The sequence below is a fragment of the Leuciscus leuciscus genome (assembly GCF_965113295.1).
Source record: "Leuciscus leuciscus genome assembly, chromosome: 2".
In the NCBI taxonomy this organism is placed as follows: Eukaryota; Metazoa; Chordata; class Actinopteri; order Cypriniformes; family Leuciscidae; genus Leuciscus; species Leuciscus leuciscus.
Genome location: NC_138726.1, coordinates 62,273,969 through 62,297,826, shown reverse-complemented (window position 1 = coordinate 62,297,826; position 23,858 = coordinate 62,273,969). Strand labels below are relative to the sequence as shown.

At 40.0% G+C, this 23,858-nt stretch overlaps 2 protein-coding genes across 2 annotated transcripts in view; one reads left to right on the top strand and one right to left on the bottom strand.

Annotated features, from left to right (window-relative positions):
* Window positions 1-23,858, top strand: part of LOC309492470 (aerolysin-like protein) — a 61,342-nt gene that overhangs the window by 14,685 nt on the left and 22,799 nt on the right. The gene's annotated exons all lie outside the window — the stretch shown is intronic.
* On the bottom strand, window positions 17,292-23,732 carry LOC309492478 (aerolysin-like protein). The gene is made up of 2 exons (XM_082161483.1): window positions 23,640-23,732; window positions 17,292-18,406 (listed from the first exon to the last, which is right to left on the bottom strand). The coding sequence occupies exon 2, from the start codon at window positions 18,387-18,389 to the stop codon at window positions 17,442-17,444; it is 948 nt and encodes a 315-aa protein (XP_082017609.1). The 5' UTR covers window positions 18,390-18,406; window positions 23,640-23,732; the 3' UTR covers window positions 17,292-17,441.

The following is a 23,858-nucleotide window of genomic DNA, read 5'->3' as shown; positions in this document are numbered from 1 at the left end:
AGCTGCGTGACCTTGATCATGCGAAAATGGATTTCCCCTCGGAGAAAACCCCTTTGTCCTGAGCCACCACTGCAGGGGTCTCATATACAGAAGGCCAAAAGTAATTACGTTGGACGCAGCTGCCATGAGACCCAACAGTCTAAAACTGTTCCACAGTGAGTGACTGGCCTAGCTTTACCCCATCTACGGCGAAGCCGCAACCCCAACATCTCTCAAATGAGACAGAACGACATCTCGATGCCGAACTGCCATCTGCTCAGATTGAGCTAGGATCAACCAATCGTCGATAAAGTATAATACGCGAATGCCCTGGAGTCTCAGAGGAGCCAGAGCTGCATCCACGCATATTGTAAAGGTGCGGGGTGATAAAAAAGGCCGAATGGAAGAACCCGATACTGGTATGCTTCACCCCCGAAAGCAAACCTCAGGGACCTCCTGTGATGAGGATGGATAGATAAGTAAGCATCCTTCAAGTCTATTGTGACAAACCAGTCCTCGGACTGAATCTGTGACACAATCATTTTAGCGTAAGCATACTTTGAACTTGAGATTCTGAAACCTGCTGTTTAATTGGCGCAGGTCTAGAATAGGACGCAACCCCTCATCCTCTTTCGGAACAATGAAGTAACGGCTGTAAAACCCTGACTGTCTGCTGGGAGGAGAAACCCCTTCTATAGCTCCTTTTGCAGAAGTGTCAGTACCTCCTGCTCCATAACCAGAGCCTGCTCGGGGTCCACCACTGTGGGGAGGACCTCTAGAAATCTGGGCGGACGAGAACCGAACTGAATTCTGAAACCCTTTTCTATAGTGTGCAGGACCCACTGAGAAATATGTGGCAGTAGTTTCCATGCTGCCAGAAATTCTACTAGGGGAACCAGTCTCTCGAGATTTGGTTGAACAGTCACTTTGGTGCCCTGAAGCGGCGAACCGGCAGGGAACAACCAAACTGACCATTCTACGCCCCTCCTTGGAGGATCGTATGGGGACGCTGACACCTCGGTGCCCTGAACGGAGAACCGGCAGGGAACAACCGAACTGGCAGCGCTGCGACCCTCCTCAGAAAGTCGCACCCCAGAGGGTGCCGAGGAGAAACGATTTCTCAAAACCGTTCCTGCCCTGGGGAAACCTTCAGAAGCCTGATAGCCTCAGCGTCAGGACTTCTTGTCTAAGTTTTATTAGAGATAACGACAGTCCTCAGATCTTGCCTACCTCTAACTAGCTTTGTTCCTACGACCCTCCTCGGAGGATCGTTGGAAAAAGCAGGCACCTACGCGCCCTGAAACGGTGAACCGGCAGGGAAACCGAACTGACTGCTCTACGTCCCTCCTCGGAGGATCGTTTGGGGACGCTGACACCTCGGTGTCCTGAAACGGCGAACCGGCAGGAAAACCGAACAGCCAGCGTTGCGACCCTCCTCAGAGAGTCGCACCCCAGAGGGCGCAGAGGAGAAACGATTTCTCAAAACCGTCCCTACCCCGGAGGGGACCACCCTCAGAAGCCTGCAGCCTCGGCGTCAGGGCTTCTTCCATTTTTAGCTATTTTAGAGATAAAACAGTCCTCAGATCTTGCATATCTCTAACTGGCTAGACTGTGACCGCCACCCAGGTCCCCACTGATTGTGGATGAGCCCGAATGGCGAATCTTTGTTTTGCCGCACTCTATGCTGCGAGGAGCTTAAGTATGCTGAGACTGCTCCCGCCCAGCAGTCTCAGGAACGTTAGATCGGTGAGGAAGAAACCTTTGGAATGCCGCTGAAGAGTTTATTTCTTCGTTTTTTTTGAAAGCGGAGCGTCCAGAAGAAAAGACATATTTTATCTTAATTTTTCTTTACATCAGAAAAACTATATATATATATATAAATATATCACTCCGTGGCCACCAGCAGGAAACAACCGAACTGGCAGCGCTGCGACCCTCCTCAGAGAGTCGCCACCCAGAGGACGCCGAGGAGAAACGATTTTTTCGAAACCGTCCCTCCCCAGTATAGTTTATCTGTTGCGCGACGCAATTCTCGAATAGTGTCAGTGCTGTTACATCCTCACATTCATCCATGCTTATATACTTTACCTACCAGTGCTGCCTAATAATATTTATCTATTATTTATGGTGGCTGGTGGGTAACGTCGGGGTTATGATGACGCCAACACGGGAGAGAGATAGCTCGCAAGCGTCTCTTTAACCCGAGGCACTGTCATACCATGATACTTAATACCCATAACATTACTATAGTAGAAGTTTAGGGATAAAACACATAAACAGAAACCGGTTTATTCCACGATCTCGACACCTCAGTGTCCCCCGACGAGGAGGCTGAGATATAGAGTTTTCCTTATATTTTCACTCTCATATATGTTCGGCTGGCCAGTAATATTTAACAGCAACAGCACTATATAAAACCTCCTTTTTCAACAAACCTCCTCATAAGCATAAGAGTTATGAGCTGACTTATTTATTATTTATTGAAAACTCATAAACATCTGCCTTATTTTGATATTTTTTTCTTTTATTTATTTATTTATTTTTTAAACAAAAACACTAACGATACCAATTCCTCGGAATTGGAAATCGCAGCATGAGTGCCTCATCCCGGGGAGGAGAAACCGCAGAGCGTGCTTCTCCCTGAGATAAGGCACTGGATCAAACAGGTGTTTGTTAGAACCATTTGCGATCCCCAAGATGCGCGTCGACGCCGTGCCTCGGCAGTAGCGGGACCCGCGCCTTGGGGCGCGCGCACCGAACCGTCCTCCTCGAAGAACGGCCGGCGGGAGCGGAGCGTCCTCACGGACAGCTTCTCGCAATGCTCACAGTCAGCCTCCTCGAGAGCTGACTGTTGGCATGCTCCACTCCCAAACAAGCAACACAAAGCTGAAGTGTGTGTCCCCACCCGTGATATAACGTGGGGAGGGAACAACACAACGCTTGCTTGCTCTCTTTTGCCATAATATATATATATATATATATATATATATATATATATATATATATATATATATATATATATATTGCAACTTGACAGACAACAATAAATATGACAAGGACAGAATACACAGATCGCTTGCTGAGGGCACAGAAGCTGTCGCGGTCTGTCTCAGGGGTGCTTTATAGCTTCCTGGTCGATGACGTCACCCGCCTATGACGTCTCGTCTTTCCATTGGACTGATTATACACTGCTTCACGACGCAATCACGCAGGGCGTTCCCACCGCGTCTCGACGCAGCTCGAGTTCCCTTGAAAGGGAACTTTAGTACTGTATACTAAATACAGTGCTATGCATAAGTTTAGACACCCATGCTAAATTTGACTAAAAAGAGGAATAAAAAAATCATCTTTTGGAAATTGAACTTAATGCCTTAATTAAAAAAATTTTGGAAAAATCCAACCTTTAAGGACACCAATTTTCTTTGTGAATGAATAATGTATCGTAAATAAATAAATGTTCTTCCTTAAAATACAGGGTGCATAAGTCTGGACACCCCTATGTTAAATTCCCATAGAGGCAGGCAGATTTTTATTTTTAAAGGCCAGTTACTTCATGGATCCAGGATACTATGCATCCTGATAAAGTTCCCTTGGCCTTTGGAATTAAAATAGCCCCACATCATCACATAGCCTTCACCATACCTAGAGATTGGCATGGTTTTATTTCAGTTAGCCTATTAGCTGGTTTGATTTGCATTGAGAGATGATCTTATGGAAAGTACTCCATGCCAATCTCTAGGTATGGTGAAGGCTATGTGATGATGTGGGGCTATTTTAATTCCAAAGGCCAAGGGAACTACTTTAATTTTTCACTAGGAATTTTGTTTTGAAAAACTTTTATTTTGTACAAAATGGCACAGAGTTACACTTGTGGTGTTCCACTGGGCCATTGAGGGCCATTGTTTCAATTGGCCATTGAAAGTGAATGGAAGAGACATGTGTTAGAAGTCCATGAGGAATATCTTTAGATCTGAGTGATGGATTATGGTGAGTTTGGGCTCTTTATAATATTAACAATCTCATGTAAATAATGCTGTGCCATTTTCCACAATTTATGCATGCTTCATTGAGTTATGAGTTAAAACGCGACATAAGTGCTAGGCTACAGTACATCTATATTCAAGGCTCTGTGTGCGCCTGTTGGGGTTCGTGTGTTACAACTCCATTAGGAATACCTTTAGATCTGAGTGATGGATTATGCTGAGTTTGGGCTCTTTTTAATCGCGAGAGTCTGCTGAAAATAATGATGTACAGTTTTCTACGATCTGTGCATGCTTCGTGAAGTTATGAGCGAAAACCATAGCGAGTGCTTCATGAGTATATACTTGGCTAGGTGCGTCTGTGGTATTTTCTGTGTTAGAACGCCATGAGGAATATCTTTAGATCTGATTGATGGAATATATTGAGTTTGGGCTCTTTTTAATCGTGAGCTCCTGCTGTAAATAACGATGTGCCATTTTTCATGATCGATGAATGTTTCATGAAGATACGAGTAAAAAGGCCAAGTCTAAGCTACCTTGCTTGACTACGTGAGTCTGTGGATTTCTTTTGTGTTAGAACTCCATGAGGAATATCTTTAGTTCTGAGTGATGGATCATGTTGAGGGCTCATTTTAATTGCAAGCATCTGCTGTAAATAATGATGTGTCATTTTCCACAATCGGAGCATGTTTCATGAAGTTACGAGCTGAAATGTGTCTAAAATTCAGCATCCATATATGGTTTACACATGGATCTCTTGAAGGGCTTCTTTTACAAAAACGTTGCTCAAGTTTAGTAAAAAGCCTGAAACAATTATGCTTGTTGTATTCTACTCATTGAGACCTTTCAAATGACATATGACACAGGACTATCTGAGCTGTATGATGTATTTGACATATTGCTGAATGTAATACAAAAAAGTAGTTTATAAATTATGAAATAATTTTTTCTATTTATCAGCAAATAACTCAGCACTAATTAGGAGTTTACAAATTGGCTAAAATGACACCTATTTTAAGATGATACATTTTTGAAAAATATTATGATTATATATTTCGCAGCTAGGTGGCGCCTGCGGGGGGTACACTCCGTTTTAGAGTGATAACTCAGCACTCGTTAGGATTTGATCAAAGTGATTAGATGCATTAAAAAGCTGAGATTCTAAGCTTTAAAATTATGCATATTTGTGTTGTTCCATTCATTGATTGCATTGGTCTCTTCCATTCACTTTCAATGGCCCATTGAAACAATGGCCCACAATGGCCCAGTGGAACACCACAAGTGTAACTCTGTGCCATATTGTACAAAATAAAAGTTTTTTCAAAACAAAATTCCTGGTGAAAAATTAAAGTAGACTAGTGTGATCAACAGTGCCAATTTTCTTCAGATTTTATTTTATTTTTCCAAAATTATTCAAAAATAATGTTTTTTTTTACTCAAAAAATGAGATGCCTACTCTCAAATAAATGAGGCCTATAATTAATCAGATGCAAATAGAAATATAAAACCAGTCCTAATTGAAAGAGAACAAGTTGACAAAAAGATTGAATCCAATATTGGGTGAAAATATAGCATAATAAGTGATTTATAAGCAATTTTTTGTAGTCCGGTCATTTTTGACCGGGAACACCACAAGAGTGACAAGGTGACAAACGGATGGCTATTCAATCCAAACAGCTCAAATTCAAAGACAGATTCGTCCACATTTTCCCTGATTTCCCCCCTGAGATCGCAAAAAAGAGGCAGCGTATTACGACGTGAAACGAGTGCTGAAGCTTTCGGATCACATATGATGGAACTGAGCACAAGTTTGATACACCAGCTGAAGCGATGGACTATGTGAAAAGGCACATAATGACCCCTTAAGACAAGAGGACACGAGCTATCTGAGCGGCTGAGGTAATAGAAAGGTCAGCTGGTTGAAATGGCTGCCTGACTTTCAAAGCTGTTATGGACTAAGTTAGCTGAAAGAATACCATGTTATTCTTTCTACCTGCTTTATATGTTATATATTACCAGATTCGTCATTTTGTGTTAAAGTTAATTATTCTTCTCTTGGGATTCCTCGCTGCGGTGCAATAGTTAAAATAAAATAGGTGATGAGGCTATTTTTCGCCTGTTAGCCTATTATAACAATATTCAAAATTTAATTTTCTTGTTCTGATCATAATCATAAATGTGGTTATAACATGATTTAGTGGTTTGCAGAGTCACGTTCGAGTTTCGTTTTAAGGTGACTCGGGCGTATTGTTGGGTGTTAACCCAGGGAGGCGTACACTCCGTCAAGGGTAGTGTTAGCTTTGTTCATAGGGTGGGAGTGGGGAAGGGGTGTAGGGGCGGGGAGGGAGGGTTGGGTGGTGTTGTAGTTTCAAAGCTGAGTTCATCTCCAAGTTCATTTACTCTTCGTGGTGTTCATCATTGGGTGTCTTTTACACATGGATGTGTTTCTGTTTATTTTAGGTCTCTGTTTGTTTTTTTTGTTTTTGTTGTTATTGTTTTTATGTATTTTGTTAGTTGGTTTTCTTTTGTTTTCATTCTCTTCCTGAATAGGATGCCTCTTTTATTAAACACGTTCACATGGCAAACTCTTTGAGATATGTTAGCTGGAATTGTAAGGCTGTCAATAATCCTGTTAAACGTAACCGGGTCTTGAACCATCTGAAGAGCTTAAAGGCAGACTTTGTTTTTTTGCAAGAAACGCACCTCCGTCCTGCTGACCACTTTAGGTTAAAAAGGGATTGGGTAGGTCAGGTTTTCCATTCAATATTTCATTCCAAATCTAGAGGCTGTGCAATTTTAGTGCATAAATCTGTCCCATTTGTAGTCTCTGATACTATTGTAGATCAGACAGGAAGATATATTATTGTATCAGGAACACTTTTCTCAACCCCCATGACTCTTGCAAATGTTTATGCACCCAATTACGATGATCCTACTTTTATTTCTTCTTTTCTGTCTTGCATTCCTAATATTCACTCACACCCACTTATTTTGGCTGGGGACTTTAATTGCGTTATGTCTCCCGCTCTTGACAGATCTTCCAAAAAAATCATAGCTCTATCAAAATGTGCATCAGTTATCCTCACTTTTATGCAAAGGTACGGTATATGTGATGCATTCCGTCACTTGCATCCCTCTGATAGGAAGTATTCCTTTTTTTCTCATGTTCACCAGACGTATTCTCGTATTGATTATTTCTTTCTGGACCATAAATTTCTTCCATACTTACAGGACTGTTCTTACCAAAGTATAGTAATTTCTGATCATGCACCAATTATATTAGAGCTTAAGATTCCACACCAGCCACCTAAATATTGTCAGTGGCGTCTTAATATCAAGCGTAGCGTTAGTTCTGGCAGGTCACGTTAGTCAAGCTCGCATCAGCTGACTATCAGCTGATCCACATCTACCTATAGGAATACGACGCCTATCACCGTATACATATATAAGCTGCTTCAGTATTATCCGCAACTATCGCGTTTCTCAGGAGCGAATTAAATGGCGAAATTCGGCAGGCAAACAACATAATCTCACAAGGAATTGTGCAATCGGGAATTTAGCAAGAGGAATTCACCTCAGATTCATCTTAAACTTGAACACGAGATTTGCAGCATTGATCATAAGTTGCCTGATTTGGAAGTTGCCTGCTCGCATCGCTGCATTATTGACACAGGACTCGACGTGATTCATTCTCCCTTCATCTCTGAAAGTCTTCACAAAGCTAAGTCCTTTTTTGCTCATTGCTAAAATCTATCAGGGTTTTGGCAACATGCTTGTTGCTAATGCCATACATGTGGCTTGGGCTAATCTAACTTAGTCGTTTTCATTAAAATACTCTTGCTAGGCTTACGCGATCATATTGGCTATGTGCGTTACTATGTGTTGTCATTGGCAACTGATCGCGTTGCACAGGCTGTGCTTTTAGCACTATGCAGCACAGATTCAAGCAGCTGCTTGATATGAATTAACAATGCATGGTGCAAACGGAAATATTCTGCTGTGGCACAGCTTTAAAAAAGACCGTAAACAGTCACAATTCAGTTGAGTCACTTCGGACACGCTTGGTCTATCTAGTTCTTGGAAACAGGTCGTTCTTAAAGCTACAGTGTATTGTATACCGTGATTGCATTTGAATGCATTCTTATATTTTTTATTTTTAAGAGCTTGCATTTTTATAGGCTGACATTCAACATGGTTCTATATTTAAGCTGTGTATATTAAGTAAAAAATTAACAAATAAATAAATAAAAGTTATTGAAACACTGCTTGTTCTAAGGCTAGGCCTATCTAGTGGCTATTTGAAAACTGCTTGCATTAAAAGCTGTTAGTTGCTATTGGGAACATGGTTGTTGAACTTTTAAGGTTATTTAGCCCAGTCGTTATTTGGAACATGGCGTGTTTTAGGCTTATATGGTGTCATTGTGTCACATGCTGTGCTAAGCTTATCAGGTATCAACAATATCTGTCTTTTCAGCAACACTGCTATAGCGCATACTGTCCTCAGCGCATGCCGTAGTGCTCAAGCGTTGTTTTATGCTTATCTGGTTGTATTGGAAAATGCTTGTTCTTTATTCTATTCGATTATTGCAACGTGCTGCTTTAAAGTTACCACATGCTTGTGGCTAAAGCTATCTAGATATCAGTAACATACTTGGTACACAGTACATTCACCGCAGGGGTCTGGTATTCAACACTAACAACACCATAGTTTGATGGTCCTGTAAAGGAGTGTGAAATCATGGGAGTCGCCATCTTCACCTCCATAGCCGATGGAATCCGTAGGACAGGAGCAGTAATCATGTTCATGAATGAGGAAGCACACTGTATTCATAGCTTAGCTGCGCACTGCATTATGACTCGAGCTAGAGGGTGTATGCTTCTCCGATCGGACTACACTAGGTTTAATACTAGTCCTATGGTTATACAACATGCTAGTTGTATCAGTTTGGTTGCTGCTAGTCTGAGCTATTGCTGTAGGGTGTATGCTTCCCCTGCCAAATTACACCAGTTTTAGCAATGGTTCTGCGATTTACACAATATGCTTGTTGTATCAGTTGTTGCTGCTGCTAGGGGTGTAAGCTTCCCCCAATAGATCCCGTACAATGGTTAAATTGGCTACAGCAACACGCTTGTTGCAATGCGTCTTGCTTGCTCCAGTGTGGGGAGATGTTAAAAATCAAATAACAAAAACAATTTTTTTCTTTTTTTTTTTTCTTGTTTTCTACAGAAGTAAACTACATCCAAGTATAACAAGGTCATGATGTCATTTACAGTTGTCACTCAACAAAACTGGAACTGGACTGCGGATATACAACAAGCAGCAGCTGATACATTTTTGGTATCACAATTTTCACTTTTTCATTTCAGGTGGTATGTCATTCATTGCAATATGCATGTTTACTGCTAAGCATTTCGGGTATTGACAACATGCTTGTTGCTATGGCTTATGCGGTTATTGGCAACATACTCGTTTAGGTCATCCAGGTAAGGGCAACATACTTGTTGCTTAAGGCTTTCCGGTATTGTTGGTAACATGCTGTTGCTCAAGCTTTTCAGGTATTGGCAACATGCTTGTTGCCCTGGCTCACTCACGTAACTATAAAGCATCCAGATTGCGCTGTCAGTTGGTTTTGGGGGATATTGGCATATGGTTGTGTTTTGGGGGGTTATTGCTGCTCTCCCTGCTCTTATCCATGCTAGGCTGCATGGATGCGCAGGGAGTTCTCGCCCAGAACGGAACCATACCGCCAATCTAAATTGTATGCTAATTGTCAATCATATATGACGATAGTGGTCCTGACAGAAATCAAGCGTAGCGTTAGTTCTGGCAGGTCACGTTAGTCAAGCTCGCATCAGCTGACTATCAGCTGATCCACATCTACCTATAGGAATACGACGCCTATCACCGTATACATATATAAGCTGCTTCAGTATTATCCGCAACTATCGCGTTTCTCAGGAGCGAATTACCCTCCTCCATCCCCAGCTCCTCCTCTCATCAGTCAGGATTTGGCATTCTGATTCCCTTCGAATCAGAATAAATTCTCGAATTATGTCGTACTTTAAAATCTTGAATTAAGGATATCTGCAATACATTCATGTTGGTTCTGTTCTGTTTACCCCAAGGGGGGTTATTGCTGCTCTCCCTGCTCTTATCCATGCTAGGCTGCATGGATGCGCAGGGAGTTCTCGCCCAGAACGGAACCATACCGCCAATCCAAATTGTATGCTAATTGTCAATCATATATGACGATAGTGGTCCTGACAGAACCAGGTCTCCTATCTGATAAGGATTTTATTGAATTTGTTTCTTCTAATATATCGAGTTTTATGGAAGTCAATACCACACCAGGCATGCCATACTCGACCATTTGGGAAAGCCTGAAATGTTATTTACGTGGTTTAATAATTTCTTATTCATCCCATAAAAATCAAGAAAGGGAAAAAACCTAATAGAAATATCCAACTCCATAGCGCATATTGATAGCCAGTATTCTTCGGATCCCTCCCCTGAGCTTTTTGAAGAGCGTCAGTTATTACAGGCAGAATATGATATTTTATCAACTGACAAGGCTGAAAAATTGATTCTGCGTGCTCAACATAGGATTTATGAGCAAAGTGATAGAACAGGGAAGTTGCTTGCTCGGCAGATTCGTGAGGCTGAAGCATCTCGTATGATTCCCCAACTTAAATTACAATCAGGAACCATCACAGCAAATTATAAAGAAATAAATTCTGAATTCAAACAGTTTTATGTTGACCTATACTCCTCAGAATCCCCACCAGATGCTTTCACAATGAACACTTTCCTTAATGGAATTGAATTCTCTACTATCAACAAAGTGTCCCATGACTCTTTAGAGAAGGACATTCAAGTGGAAGAAATTGAGGAATCTATAGCGTCCATGAAATCTGGTAAGGCCCCAGGGCCTGACGGATTTCCGTCCGAATTTTATAAAAAAAATTCTAAATTGTTAAGCCCTATTTTACTTTCAGTTTTTTTAGAAAGCCTTCAGAATGGTTATTTGCCTGCGGGTCTCTACCAAGCGACTATTTCTCTGCTTCTAAAGAAAGACAAGAATCCACTTGAATGTGGTTCGTATCGTCCCATTTCTTTGTTAAATTGCGACTATAAGATTTTAGCAAAACTCTTATCTATCCGTATGGAAAGCTCTATGGGTCAAATTATTTCGCATGATCAAACTGGATTTATTCGGGATAGACATTCTTTTTCTAATATTAGACGCCTTTTTAATATATTGTATTCTTCCCATTCAAATAATCCAGAGGTGGTTCTGTCACTCGACGCTGAAAAGGCGTTTGATCGTGTTGAATGGAATTACCTTTTTCAGGTTTTAGGAAAATTCGGATTTGGCCCTACTTTTGTCTCCTGGATAAAAATTTTATATGCGGCCCCTAAAGCTTCTGTACGTACTAATAATATTTGTTCAGAGTATTTCGAACTACAACGGGGCACAAGACAGGGGTGTCCACTTTCCCCATTGTTATTTGCCATAGCCATTGAACATCTTGCAATTGCCCTGCGGTCCAGTGCACAGGTCTGTGGTATCACCCGTGCAGGTATGGTACACAAGGTCTCTTTATATGCAGATGACCTTCTTCTTTTTCTGTCTAACCCTCTTATTTCAATTCCTCAAGTTTTTTCCATTCTGAATGTCTTTAGTAGTTTCTCTGGATACAAACTAAATTTCTCTAAAAGTGAATTGTTCCCACTGAATTTATCTTCCCTTCAGGTTTCATACTCAGATTTTCAATTTAAGGTTGTCAGAAATCGTTTCAAATACCTGGGGATTCAGGTGACTCGTAAATACTCTGACCTGTTCAAAGCCAACATTAGTCCTCTTTATAATCATGTCAAGTCTCTCTTCATGTCCTGGAAATGTCTCCCTCTTTCTTTGATAGGAAGGGTGAATATTATCAAAATGAATATACTTCCTAAATTTTTATATCTTTTTCAATGCCTTCCTATATTTATTCCAAAATCCTTTTTCACAGTTTTGCAACGGAATATCTCTTCTTTCATATGGGATAAGTCAAAAAGAATTAATCAAAGTCATCTTATGAAACCAAAGTGTTTGGGCGGCCTGGCTTTGCCAAATTTTCAAACCTATTATTGGGCAGCAAACATTAGGAACCTGTTATATTGGGTGCAGCAGGATTTGCAATTAAAGAAGTCTCAGTGGGTACTATTGGAATCTGCCTCTTGTACTCCAGCAACTTTGACATCCTTATTATGTGTACCAATTCCCTATAAGCATACTACTTTAGTAAAAAAGAACCCTGTTGTCAAACATTCATTAAGGATTTGGTCTCAATTACGTTTGGCGTTAGACCTTAAGGACCCTTGTATTACAGCGCCTGTTTTTTGCAATATATTATTTCCACCCTCCCTGATGGATGGGGCTTTTAATATCTGGAGGGAAAAAGGCCTATCTACAATTGATCAACTATACATAGATAACAATTTTGCATCCTTTACACAACTCCAAGAAAGATTCGACCTACCCAATTCACATCTATTTAGATACTTTCAGATACGGAACTTTATTCGAAAGCAGTTTTCAAACTTTCCCTCGCTGCCAACTAAAAATATACTTGATAACATATTAGACCTTCATACATCTTTGAAAGGGGTTATTTCTAAAATATTTACCATAATCAATGCAAAACAGTCCCCCTCAGTGCGTCCACTGAAGGCGCTCTGGGAGGAGGAACTGAATTTGACGCTGGAGGAAAATATTTGGGATCTAATTCTTGCCCGTGTACATTCATCTTCTATAAATGCTAGGCATACCCTCATCCAATTCAAGGTAGTGCACAGAGTTCATTGGTCTAGAGCTAAACTAAGCAGAATATTCCCTGATCTCGACCCAACCTGCCTTCGCTGCTTAACTGAACCAGCTACCTTATCACATTCTTTTAGGTCCTGTCCGAAATTGTCTGATTTTTTGGGGAAAATCTTTGGGTGCTTCTCTGTTATTTTTTCTTTAACAATAGACCCTAACCCATTAACAGTACTGTTTGGTATTTTGCCAGAATCTGTTAGTCTAAACGCATTGCAAGCTGATAGTGTAGCCTTTGGAACCTTACTGGCTAGGCGACTTATTCTTTTGAATTGGAAGGCAGCAGCTCCCCCTTCTTACCGCCAATGGGTTTTTGACCTTTTGTATGCTCTCAGGATGGAAAAGATTTGGTTCGCAATGAAACAAAAGCCAAAACTCTTTCTGAAAGTCTGGAGCCCTTTCCTAGAGTACTTTAAGGAGTCAACAACGACTTATTTTTTTTTTTTTTTTATTTTTTTTTTTTTATTTTTTATATATATATATTTTTTTTTTTGTGTGTGTGTATTTGTATGCATACAATTATATTTATCTTTTTAGTTTCATAATCTGAATTAATGTATGTTACATTACGAGTGTACATGTATCTGTTATTTACTGTATACTATATAACATGTTATTGTTACTCTCTGTCAGACCCAAGATGAACCTAAAAAAAAAAAAAAAAAAAAAAAAAATGACCCGAACACCACATGAGGGTTAAGCTAAAATACATTTATAATGCCCTCAAAACAGCACTAAGGACACAGTTATATTGTCACATGCTTATCACAGTTAAGTGCATATTGAAGTCAGTTTGGTGCGCCTGGAAGGCTAAAATTTGAATCTAAAAAAATTAATTAAAATTTTAAATTAAAATCTAATGAGTACTCCTGCCCTGAGAGCAGCGCGTAATACACTAAAATAACAGCGATTTGAATCTATTGAGTACTCCTGCCCTGAGAGCAGCGCGTAATACACTAAAATAACAGCGATTTGAATCTATTGAGTACTCCTGCCCTGAGAGCAGCGCGTAATTCACTAAAATAAAAGCGATTTGAATCTATTGAGTACTCCTGCCCTGAGAGCAGCGCGTAATACTCTAAAATAACAGCGATTTGAATCTATTGAGTACTCCTGCCCTGAGAGCAGCGCTAAGGCGGGAGATACATCATTTTGACCATTGAAATATCGCGGAAATTAGTTCTGTTCTCGCATATCAATTTAACAGACAGCGAGGTAGTATTGGAAAAGCATGTATTACACCAGTTACCCCATAAGCAGCTTTGTTTTGGTCGACTGATGAAACAGTGAAATCAAAATGCACAATACGATATTTAGACGATGATTATTAGTTATGTGCATTTTTAAATGTTCGCTTATTATCTTAGTAAACGTTACAGGATGTTGAAATGTAACAAAATATAGTAGTAAATTCACTTACCTTGCAATAAATGCGTTCTCCCACGAACATCTGTCTTTTATTCCGACTATTCCTCAATCCCTCCGTAGCGCACCTCAAGTTCAAACGTCTTGACCCCGCCCTTGCTTCAGTTTCATTGGTTGAAGTTGTAAACCAATCATTTTCCTTTCTGCCCTCAGAACATGTTTGAGTAAGCAAAACTCCCATCTGCCTATACCCTGATTAGAGCTGTGTGCCGCTATTACTGGAGCGCAGCTCTCCCAGCTCCTGACTGCAGAGCTTACCATTCCTATTCACTCCACCACGCTCTGGTCAGACTCCACCACCGTGCTCACATGGCTGACTTCCAGCTGAGATGATCCGCAGTTATCCATCTATCTATGTCTATATCTATATATCTATAGAGAGAGAGAGAGAGAGAGAGAGAGAGAGAGAGAGAGAGAGAGAGAGAGAGCACATGTGGGTATACTTCCTTTATTTTCCATTGATAATTCCCTTTGAGCTAAATTGAACATGCTTGTTGAATGTGCGTAGCCTACATATGATGGTATTTGACCAGCTGAGAACTCATGAAGAGTTTATGAAATGCTTGAAGGAGTCAAAACAGCATCACACAAGATCTGCCTGTACTAAACTGTGATGGGCAACATCGTGACTATGACGAGAAAAAAACAGGTATGCTTGAGCATTCTGTTCTTCTAAGGGTCACATCATGTGACATCATGTCCCATTTTTGGTTAGTTTATATGCCTTTGGTCCATGTTGAGTTCATATTAATTTGGAAGTGGACCAAGACCCATCTTTTCAGCATTCTCGGTCCGCTTATTTGGTTCACACCAGGGTTCAGAAGGCAGTGTTCACACTTATTCAAATGAACCACACTAACAGAGCAATCGCACTAGGGTTTGTTTTAATCCAACCAAACATGCTGAGTGTGAACACAACATATGTGTCTGTATTAAAAACATGTTGAATGTATAGTTCCCCTGAACATCCATGAAAATTACAGTAAAATATAAAAGAAGAGTTGAATAGTATAAAGAGTTTAAATAAAAATAAAATACAGGACTGTAAACAACTGGAGACCCTGAATTGCTTGTTTTCAAAAGTTTAAGTTACTTTAAGGGTCAAATCAAATAGAAATAGCACATTACCATTACAAGTTACAACTATATGATTAAAACCACATTGTGTCCCTTTTCAGGTCTGGTATAAAGACTGTTGCTCATGTGGCCGAAATTTTCGCCTAATAGAGAAAAGTAATGAAAATAAGAAAATAAGAAGAGGGAACAATGCTTGCAACACAGGGTTTATTTAATACATTGTAATTTGTTTTATTAAATGTCATTTTAAACACATTATAACAGAATCAGTATCTGGAGATTATTTTAAATTGATTACACAAAGTATTAAGCTATATGAATATTTGTGTATTGGTATTATATAAGGTTATTTGAAAACAACAAATATAAATATATATATATATATATATATATATATATATATTGTGAGGAAAATAAGTATTTGAACACCCTGCTATTTTCCAAGTTCTCCCACTTGGAAATCATGGAGGGGTCTGAAATTGTCATCGTAGGTGCATGTCCACTGTGAGAGACATAATCAAAAAAAAAAAAAATCCAGAAATCACAATATATGATTTTTTAACTATTTATTTGTATGATACAGCTGCAAATAAGTATTTGAACACCTGTCTATCAGCTAGAATTCTGACCCTCAAAGACCTGTTAGTCTGCCTTTAAAATGTCCACCTCCACTTCATTTATTATCCTAAATTAGATGCACCTGTTTGAGGTCGTTAGCTGCATAAAGACACCTGTCCACCCCATACAATCAGTAAGAATCCAACTACTAACATGGCCAAGACCAAAGATCTGTCCAAAGACACTAGAGACAAAATTGTACACCTCCACAAGGCTGGAAAGGGCTACGGGGAAATTGCCAAGCAGCTTGCTGAAAAAAGGTCCACTGTTGGAGCAATCATTAGAAAATGGAAGAAGCTAAACATGACTGTCAATCTCCCTCGGACTGGGGCTCCATGCAAGATCTCACCTCGTGGGGTCTCAATGATCCTAAGAAAGGTGAGAAATCAGCCCAGAACTACACGGGAGGAGCTGGACAATGACCTGAAAAGAGCTGGGACCACCGTTTCCAAGGTTACTGTTGGTAATACACTAAGACGTCATGGTTTGAAATCATGCATGGCATGGAAGGTTCCCGTGCTTAAACCAGCACATGTCAAGGCCCGTCTTAAGTTTGCCAATGACCATTTGGATGATCCAGAGGAGTCATGGGAGAAAGTCATGTGGTCAGATGAGACCAAAATATAACTTTTTGGTCATAATTCCACTAACCGTGTTTGGAGGAAGAAGAATGATGAGTACCATCCCAAGAACACCATCCCTACTGTGAAGCATTGGGGTGGTAGCATCATGCTTTGGGGGTGTTTTTCTGCACATGGGACAGGGCGACTGCACTGTATTAAGGAGAGGATGACCGGGGCCATGTATTGCGAGATTTTGGGGAACAACCTCCTTCCCTCAGTTAGAGCATTGAAGATGGGTCGAGGCTGGGTCTTCCAACATGACAATGACCCGAAGCACACAGCCAGGATAACCAAGGAGTGGCTCTGTAAGAAGCATATCAAGGTTCTGGCGTGGCCTAGCCAGTCTCCAGACCTAAACCCAATAGAGAATCTTTGGAGGGAGCTCAAACTCCGTGTTTCTCAGCGACAGCCCAGAAACCTGACTGATCTAGAGAAGATCTGTGTGGAGGAGTGGGCCAAAATCCCTCCTGCAGTGTGTGCAAACCTGGTGAAAAACTACAGGAAATGTTTGACCTCTGTAATTGCAAACAAAGGCTACTGTACCAAATATTAACATTGATTTTCTCAGGTGTTCAAATACTTATTTGCAGCTGTATCATACAAATAAATAGTTAAAAAATCATACATTGTGATTTCTGGATATTTGTTTTTTAGATTATGTCTCTCACAGTGGACATGCACCTACGATGACAATTTCAGAATTTACTTATTTTCCACTGTATGTAAATATATATATATATATATATATTTCCCCTGAACACCCAAACACCACCCCAAAAAATACAATGAGGCCTGAATGTAAAGCAACTGATACATGATTGACACAATGGAGGAATCAAAGAACTTGTGTATTACATGTGCAATCTGTCTTGACATTACAGAGGAGATTCCTTGGTATCCACTTTGATATCAGTGTAAGTGACGCCTTTGTATGTGCCCTTGGTTCCATACGCAAACACACTGCCGTTCTTGCAGGTCATCACCACTGTGCCAGTGTAAGGCAGGTCAAACGTGGCTCTGCCAATAGTGACTGAAACATCCAGCTTCTTCCCTGGTGGCACATCTACATCTGTAGACAGAGTTTCGGTTCTCTCATCTGTGTGCTCCTGACCATAAGTGCTTTCAATTCCAATGGTGACACTGTATCCTGCAGTAACTTCAGCAACCCCTGGAATCCCAGCCTTCACTTCCATACTAAATGTTGCAGACAAACTTGCACTCACAGACCATGAAGATTTGTTAGATATTTTCTTTGAGCTTTCAACTTTTTGTTTTTGTGTGGCAGAGGAGTTGTTCTTGTAACTGAGGGATTTGATTTCTTCTACTGTCACCTTTGGTATCAGTTGGTGGAGAGTGGGATAGTGGACATCGGTGAGAACTGTTGATTCAACTGCTTTGAGAAACATGAATCCCATGCAGTCAATGTCAGAACCACCTCTTCCTACAACTCCCAAACAAAATCCAGAGCCGACATCCATGGGATATTCGGCTTTTAAACCCCAGCTTGTCATCTTTGCAAAGAATTCTCTCCCCTGACTGGTCTTGAATTTGATGGCTCCAAGACGTGTTCCTGCTCCGTTCCCCCACAGGGAAAGTGAGGTGAAACACTCACCAGGTGTGAACTTGTACTCTTGATACGGTCCAGAACCTACTCCAAAAGTTTCAACTCTCCCATCTGAAAGCCAGACCCTGACAGCCTTCACCTGCCATTCTCCCACCCAGACTCCGATCTTCTCTAAACTGGCACCGTTGTTCTGACCAGTAAATGAGAATGCATTACCTCCTTGTCCACCAATTAGCTCTAGATTCATTGTGTCGGACATCTTGGAATTAAATCGATCTGAAAGAAATATCAGATCAGAATTAGCATCAACTTTAAACTTTATTGCAGTGTTTCCCAACCTAGTTTCTGTAGACACAACAACAGTACACGCCGGACTTCTTTCTTAATTGACCCATTCATTTCGGGTCTTGGAGTATGTACTTATAAGCTGACTTGAATCAGGTGTGTCTGAATAGGCAAACACACTAAATGTGCAGTTCCGGCATGCCTCTGGGAACAGGGTTGGGAAACATTAGCCGCTTTTCCACTGTCAGGCCAAACGGATCTAAGAGTGGTGAGGAATGGTTAATGTTATATTTCCACTAGAGTTTGGTTCGGCACGGCACGATTAATAACCATTCTCGGCTCGGAAGTCTCAGCACCGTTGGCTAACCATGCATGTTGTGACTTCGCCACTCAGGATTGGTCACTTGTCTGTTGTCTGGCTCTCTGTAGCTGGTCAAGTGTGCTATTTGAGCGTAGTAAACAAGTTACTAACAGAAATATCCAATCATCCTCTGTAACGCAGTCATTATATTTGTATCTCATACGTCTGTAAACTCTTGTGTTATAAAGGCAATGACTGACACATTTGAATACATTGCAAAGAGTGCTGGTATCAGTCCCACATTGAAAATGAAACCATATCCATACGACTGGGCCGGATTGGCACGGAATGGAACAATTAAGCACAGAGAACAGTTTGGCGGATGGTGGAAAAGTGACTATTGTTGTGTAGTTCTGTGTTAGTTGCATGTAACACAATCTCCTGGCACAGCATATCTATAACACGAGTTCATGCTTTCATTCGGTGTGCTCTTTATATGCAGAAATCACCCTTTACATGCATCTGATACACAATATCCAGTTTAATTTAATTTTCTAATTTTTGATCCAATGTAAGTGGCATTTTTTGGCTAATAGTGTTCTTATTATTATGCTTTTGCTTGCTAAACTTTAGTTTAAGAATTGTCTTGTCTTTGTGTGTGAGTTGTCTTGAGTGTGAGACGTGGTGTTCAGTTCCTGGCACTTCGGTCTATTTTGGCTTCTGTTTTTTGTCGGAATTCGTGAGCGTCTTGTGTGATTTCGAGTTTGCTCAGGCCATACGTTCTTCTGTCCGCTTGTGTTGTTGTGCTTTGTGTAGCACACGGTTAATGTTTACATCGGCCACATGCTTTCATGTTATGTTTTGCCTTGTGCTCTGTTGCACACAGCTTGGGTTTTCATCGGCTGCGTGCTTTCTTGTCATGTGCTAGGTGAACATGCGGCTTATGAGTGTTCTCGTTAGCCTCGTGTTAATCTCTGGTTTTGTGTGAGCACATGGCTTGTGATTGTTTTTCACTAGCCATGTGCTTGTGTTTTTGTCATGTTTGGTCCTTGTGCCATGTGCTCTCCTGTCTATTGTGTAACCCTACCCATGTTGTGGGTTTATTTGCCCCACCTGTCCTCCCTTGTTACTTGCCTTGTTTGTTCCCTATTTATTCTCATTGTTTTTGCAGTCCTGTGCCAGATTGTCATCGTATGTGCTTTATGTTTCAAGTCAAGTCAAGTCTAACGAAAAAGAAGTATACTTCAATTGTATGAAGTATTCTTAAAGGGATACTTCACCTCTGGAAAGATGAATGTGTATTTAAAATAGGTCATTTATGTAGAAGAAATGTGAAATTATTTTTGAATTTGGAGCTTTCTAGACTGAGAAAAGCCAGAAAATTTATTTTTGGCTTATGTGGATGAAAGACAACAACTCCCAGAATGCACTTGCTTCGCTGCCCTAGGAGGCCACTCCCAAGACACGCCTACCGGTAAGAGAGCGCAGTTGAAAACAACAAGGCTAGGCTACTAGTGAGTCTCCCCAGGATTTCGAGATCACCCAAAATGTCCGGGATTCGGCTTCTGTGTTCTACAGTCGCCATTCATCATGTTTACTGTGGCAAGCAAGACGAGGCTGAGGGGCGCGGGAGAACGGCGTGAGGCCGGTGGCGTGAATACTGAGACGCACCGATCTCGTATCTCTCACGGAGGAGCGGGAATTTTCTTAGCAATGTTAAAACGCACATCAACCGATCACTTGTTTAGCGTTCATGTAAACATTACATTCAGATTCACAAATCGGAATGAATTCAGTTCAATTGAAACAAAAGGTGTGCATGTAAACAATGAATGGCGACCGCAGAAAGCAAAAGCCGAATCCCGGACATTTTGGGCGATCTCGACGGCCGGACATATCCGGGAAAAAGAGGATGGTAACCCCTACTACTCAGATTTCTCCTACTACTCAGCTTTGTCCACAGAACAAGAGCCTTTTAGCTTAGCTTCCAAAGAAAGACGGCTGACATTGTGTGTACATTCTGTGAGTGAGATCCCTCTATGGGTGGGTTGAAAGCATGCGGGACAGCTCCTACTACTGGCTGTAGTCTTTAGCCTCTGGCCAAAAAGTCCTCCAATGACGCAAAATGACGATTTTTGCGTCATCGGAGGATTTTTTCCAGACAAAAAAATACATAAATCTCTCATCTCAGGGGGATATGAGGGTGGAAAGCACGGTAATTCGAAACTACTACAGGTTTTCTACTAATACAAAGCTTAATGCTAAATCCTGAAGTATCCCTTTAATTAATGTTCAAGTATATTTTTAAGTATACTTTATGTAGTAGGTATACTAATATCAATGTGTACTTGTAGTAATATTTCAATACTGCTTGGGACTAAATTGGCCCACTCTTAGTATATAAAAGTATACGTTTAAGTGTACTATAAGTGTAACAGTAGTAAACTTTAAGTACACAACTAGGTTTCTCATTTGCAAAGCATCTGTACCACAAGTGAACTTATAAGTAACCTAGTTTACTATTTTAATACAAGTAGTATTATTTTTTAGTTTATGAAAGTACACACTGAAGTGTAGTCTCAGTAAACTACTAGTTTAGTAGTTTATACTGAAAGTATACTTGTGAGTTTTCTTTAAGTGAACATAAGATTATAATTATAGTTTACTATTTATATATTATTTTTGTACTTGCAGTATAATGTAGATATTAATGTTGAAATGTAGATATTATTTTTTATACTAGAAAAATACCTAATTTAACTAATTTTAAAAACATTGTATTAGCTTCATGCATTCTTTTTTTATCAAAACTTGAATCTCAGTAAAAATCTCAGTAAGTTTCATAAGGAAAGGCAACATTTTAAACAAAGTTGAGAAAATCACATTTTTGTCAGACTACGCCTCGATCAGATTCAAAACGATGATCAAAACACAGATGGAGTAGATCGAGTCCAACACCCCCAAAGCTTCACAGTCGTTTGCTCTTCATTGGTTACGTTTCATTTCATTTGGTAACATTAAACAGTTTTGATTTACACGCTGTTTAATGTTTGATGATCACATTATTGCGTATGTTATTGCGAATGATCACATTATTGCGTATGCAATCTTTTATCACTTGTTTCTGCTTCTTCTCCTGTGTTTTGATCAGGAGATTCAGTACTCTTTCAGAAGATGTGTCATAGCGCCCCCTACCGTATAGCAGTGAAAACATGGATAGCTGGAAAAATCAGTCAATGGTGGGGAAAGAGTAAAGTAGAATTCAAGTAAATTCCTATGTAGGAGATACACAGATTTAGAAACATCTGTTTTATATCAATATTCTAATCAATATTTTCAAACAATGTAAGTTTCAAAAGACTGTATATGAAAAACTATGTAAAAAAAAAGAAGTATATTTAATAGGCTACTCGATCAAAAGAGTTAACAACTACAAGCCAAGTATACTTTGAATTTATAAAGAATTTATTGACCTGTGTTCTGTTTTCTATCATGTGTGTGTGCTGATGTAAAATGAACACAAATATACCATGGTTCAACAGAATCAAGTTGAGTGTGAAACCACACCAACGCTTCGGGAAGAATCGCGCTCGGAATCTGACCAAAGCAAACGTGCCAGTGTTGAAACCCTCCTTATTTCTGGAGACAAGACAACGTCCTTATTGTACAACATCACTACTAGTATTACAATGATATCTATCTGACATTATTAGTTTGTTATTTAATGTACATTGATAAATACTTTACTTTTCCTGTTAAATAAATAATAAATGATAGCTAGATTATGTTCATAACCTGTCTAGCGTTGAATGTTTATGTTGAAAAATTATTAAGTAATGGTTTGTATTAAAAAACAACAACATCTATTGCATGTCATTATGTGTAATGAGTAATGACTAAACTGGGGAGGCATGCCGAGTCTAATGATATCGGCCATTGTAAATTCTGAAGTAAAATGCTTTATTTTATGAATGCATTACTGCATTACAAAACTTGATGTGGATCATTGGCACGATGCTCTGAAGGAGCCTGAGAAGTTTCGAGCCAGCGCCGCCTAGTGGTAAAATCAAATGTTCACATGCTCATAACTTTGGATTTGGTTGACTTATTTTAACTGGAGTCATCTCCTTAGATTCCTGAATCCTCGTTGAGTATAAGGATACCAAACATGCTAGGTTGCACCTCATGATTTGTGCAATGTTGTGATTAAGTGTTCAAACAACCTTTGCGAATATCTTGGAAACGGTTACCTACCAGCCGGCTGCTCTCGAATCACTCTCGCTGTACTTTGATGGCATATGTCACAGTCACGTGGCGTCGCGATGTCTAAAGTCGGGTAAAATTTCTAACCGGCATGCAGTGCTTCAAGTCAGCCACCGATCGGTCTGCGCAGAGCTGTATGAAGTCAAATAAGCCTAGAGTCTCCATCGAGCTTTAATTGGATATGAACGGTTATGATTGGATATGATTTGTTCGTGCAGTAAATCCCGCTTCTTGTTTTCGTGCGCATTCTCAAATCGGTCTGAATGAAGACAATGATGATGTTAATGGCAAATCTAATGAAAAAGTTGACTATTAGCTGAACATTATTTCACAAATAATATTCATTGTTTAAATATTTACTGCCTTTAATTATTATTTTGGAATAAATGTAAAAATGCGTAAAAACACTAACTTAATGAAATGTCTACTTGGTTTTAATAAATAGAAATGTACATTGTTATAGCAAAAAATACAAAATAGAATTGTATTTGGTCTCTCTTTATGACTTTTGCACATAAAGAGCATGCCAAATGAAAACATGAACTTGTGCTATAGATACGCAGTGGGAGAAAATTGGGCTGGATAATTTCATGCAAAGTATTAGAAACTGTTAGCTAGCTACATCTTAAGTCAAGTGCCCTTGAGTGAAAGTATACTTACATGAATGACTGCAGTCTGAAATTCTTCTCAAGAGCAGCTGGTCTGGTCAAAGCTGGAAGAGTGTGATGTGTTTGGTGAGTCTGCTGCTTAAATACAGCTCTGAAGGGGACAGACAGTCCTTAAAACACACCCCGAGTCAGTGTAATTGCTCCCCCCACCTCACTCAAACACTATCTTTTTAACTCTTTCCCTGTTCCCTTTTAAAAAACATTTCACAAA

Coding starts and splice junctions, on each gene's coding strand:
- LOC309492478 (XM_082161483.1), bottom strand. CDS start 18,389: ATGTCCGACACAATGAATCTAGAGCTAATTGGTGGACAAGGAGGTAAT.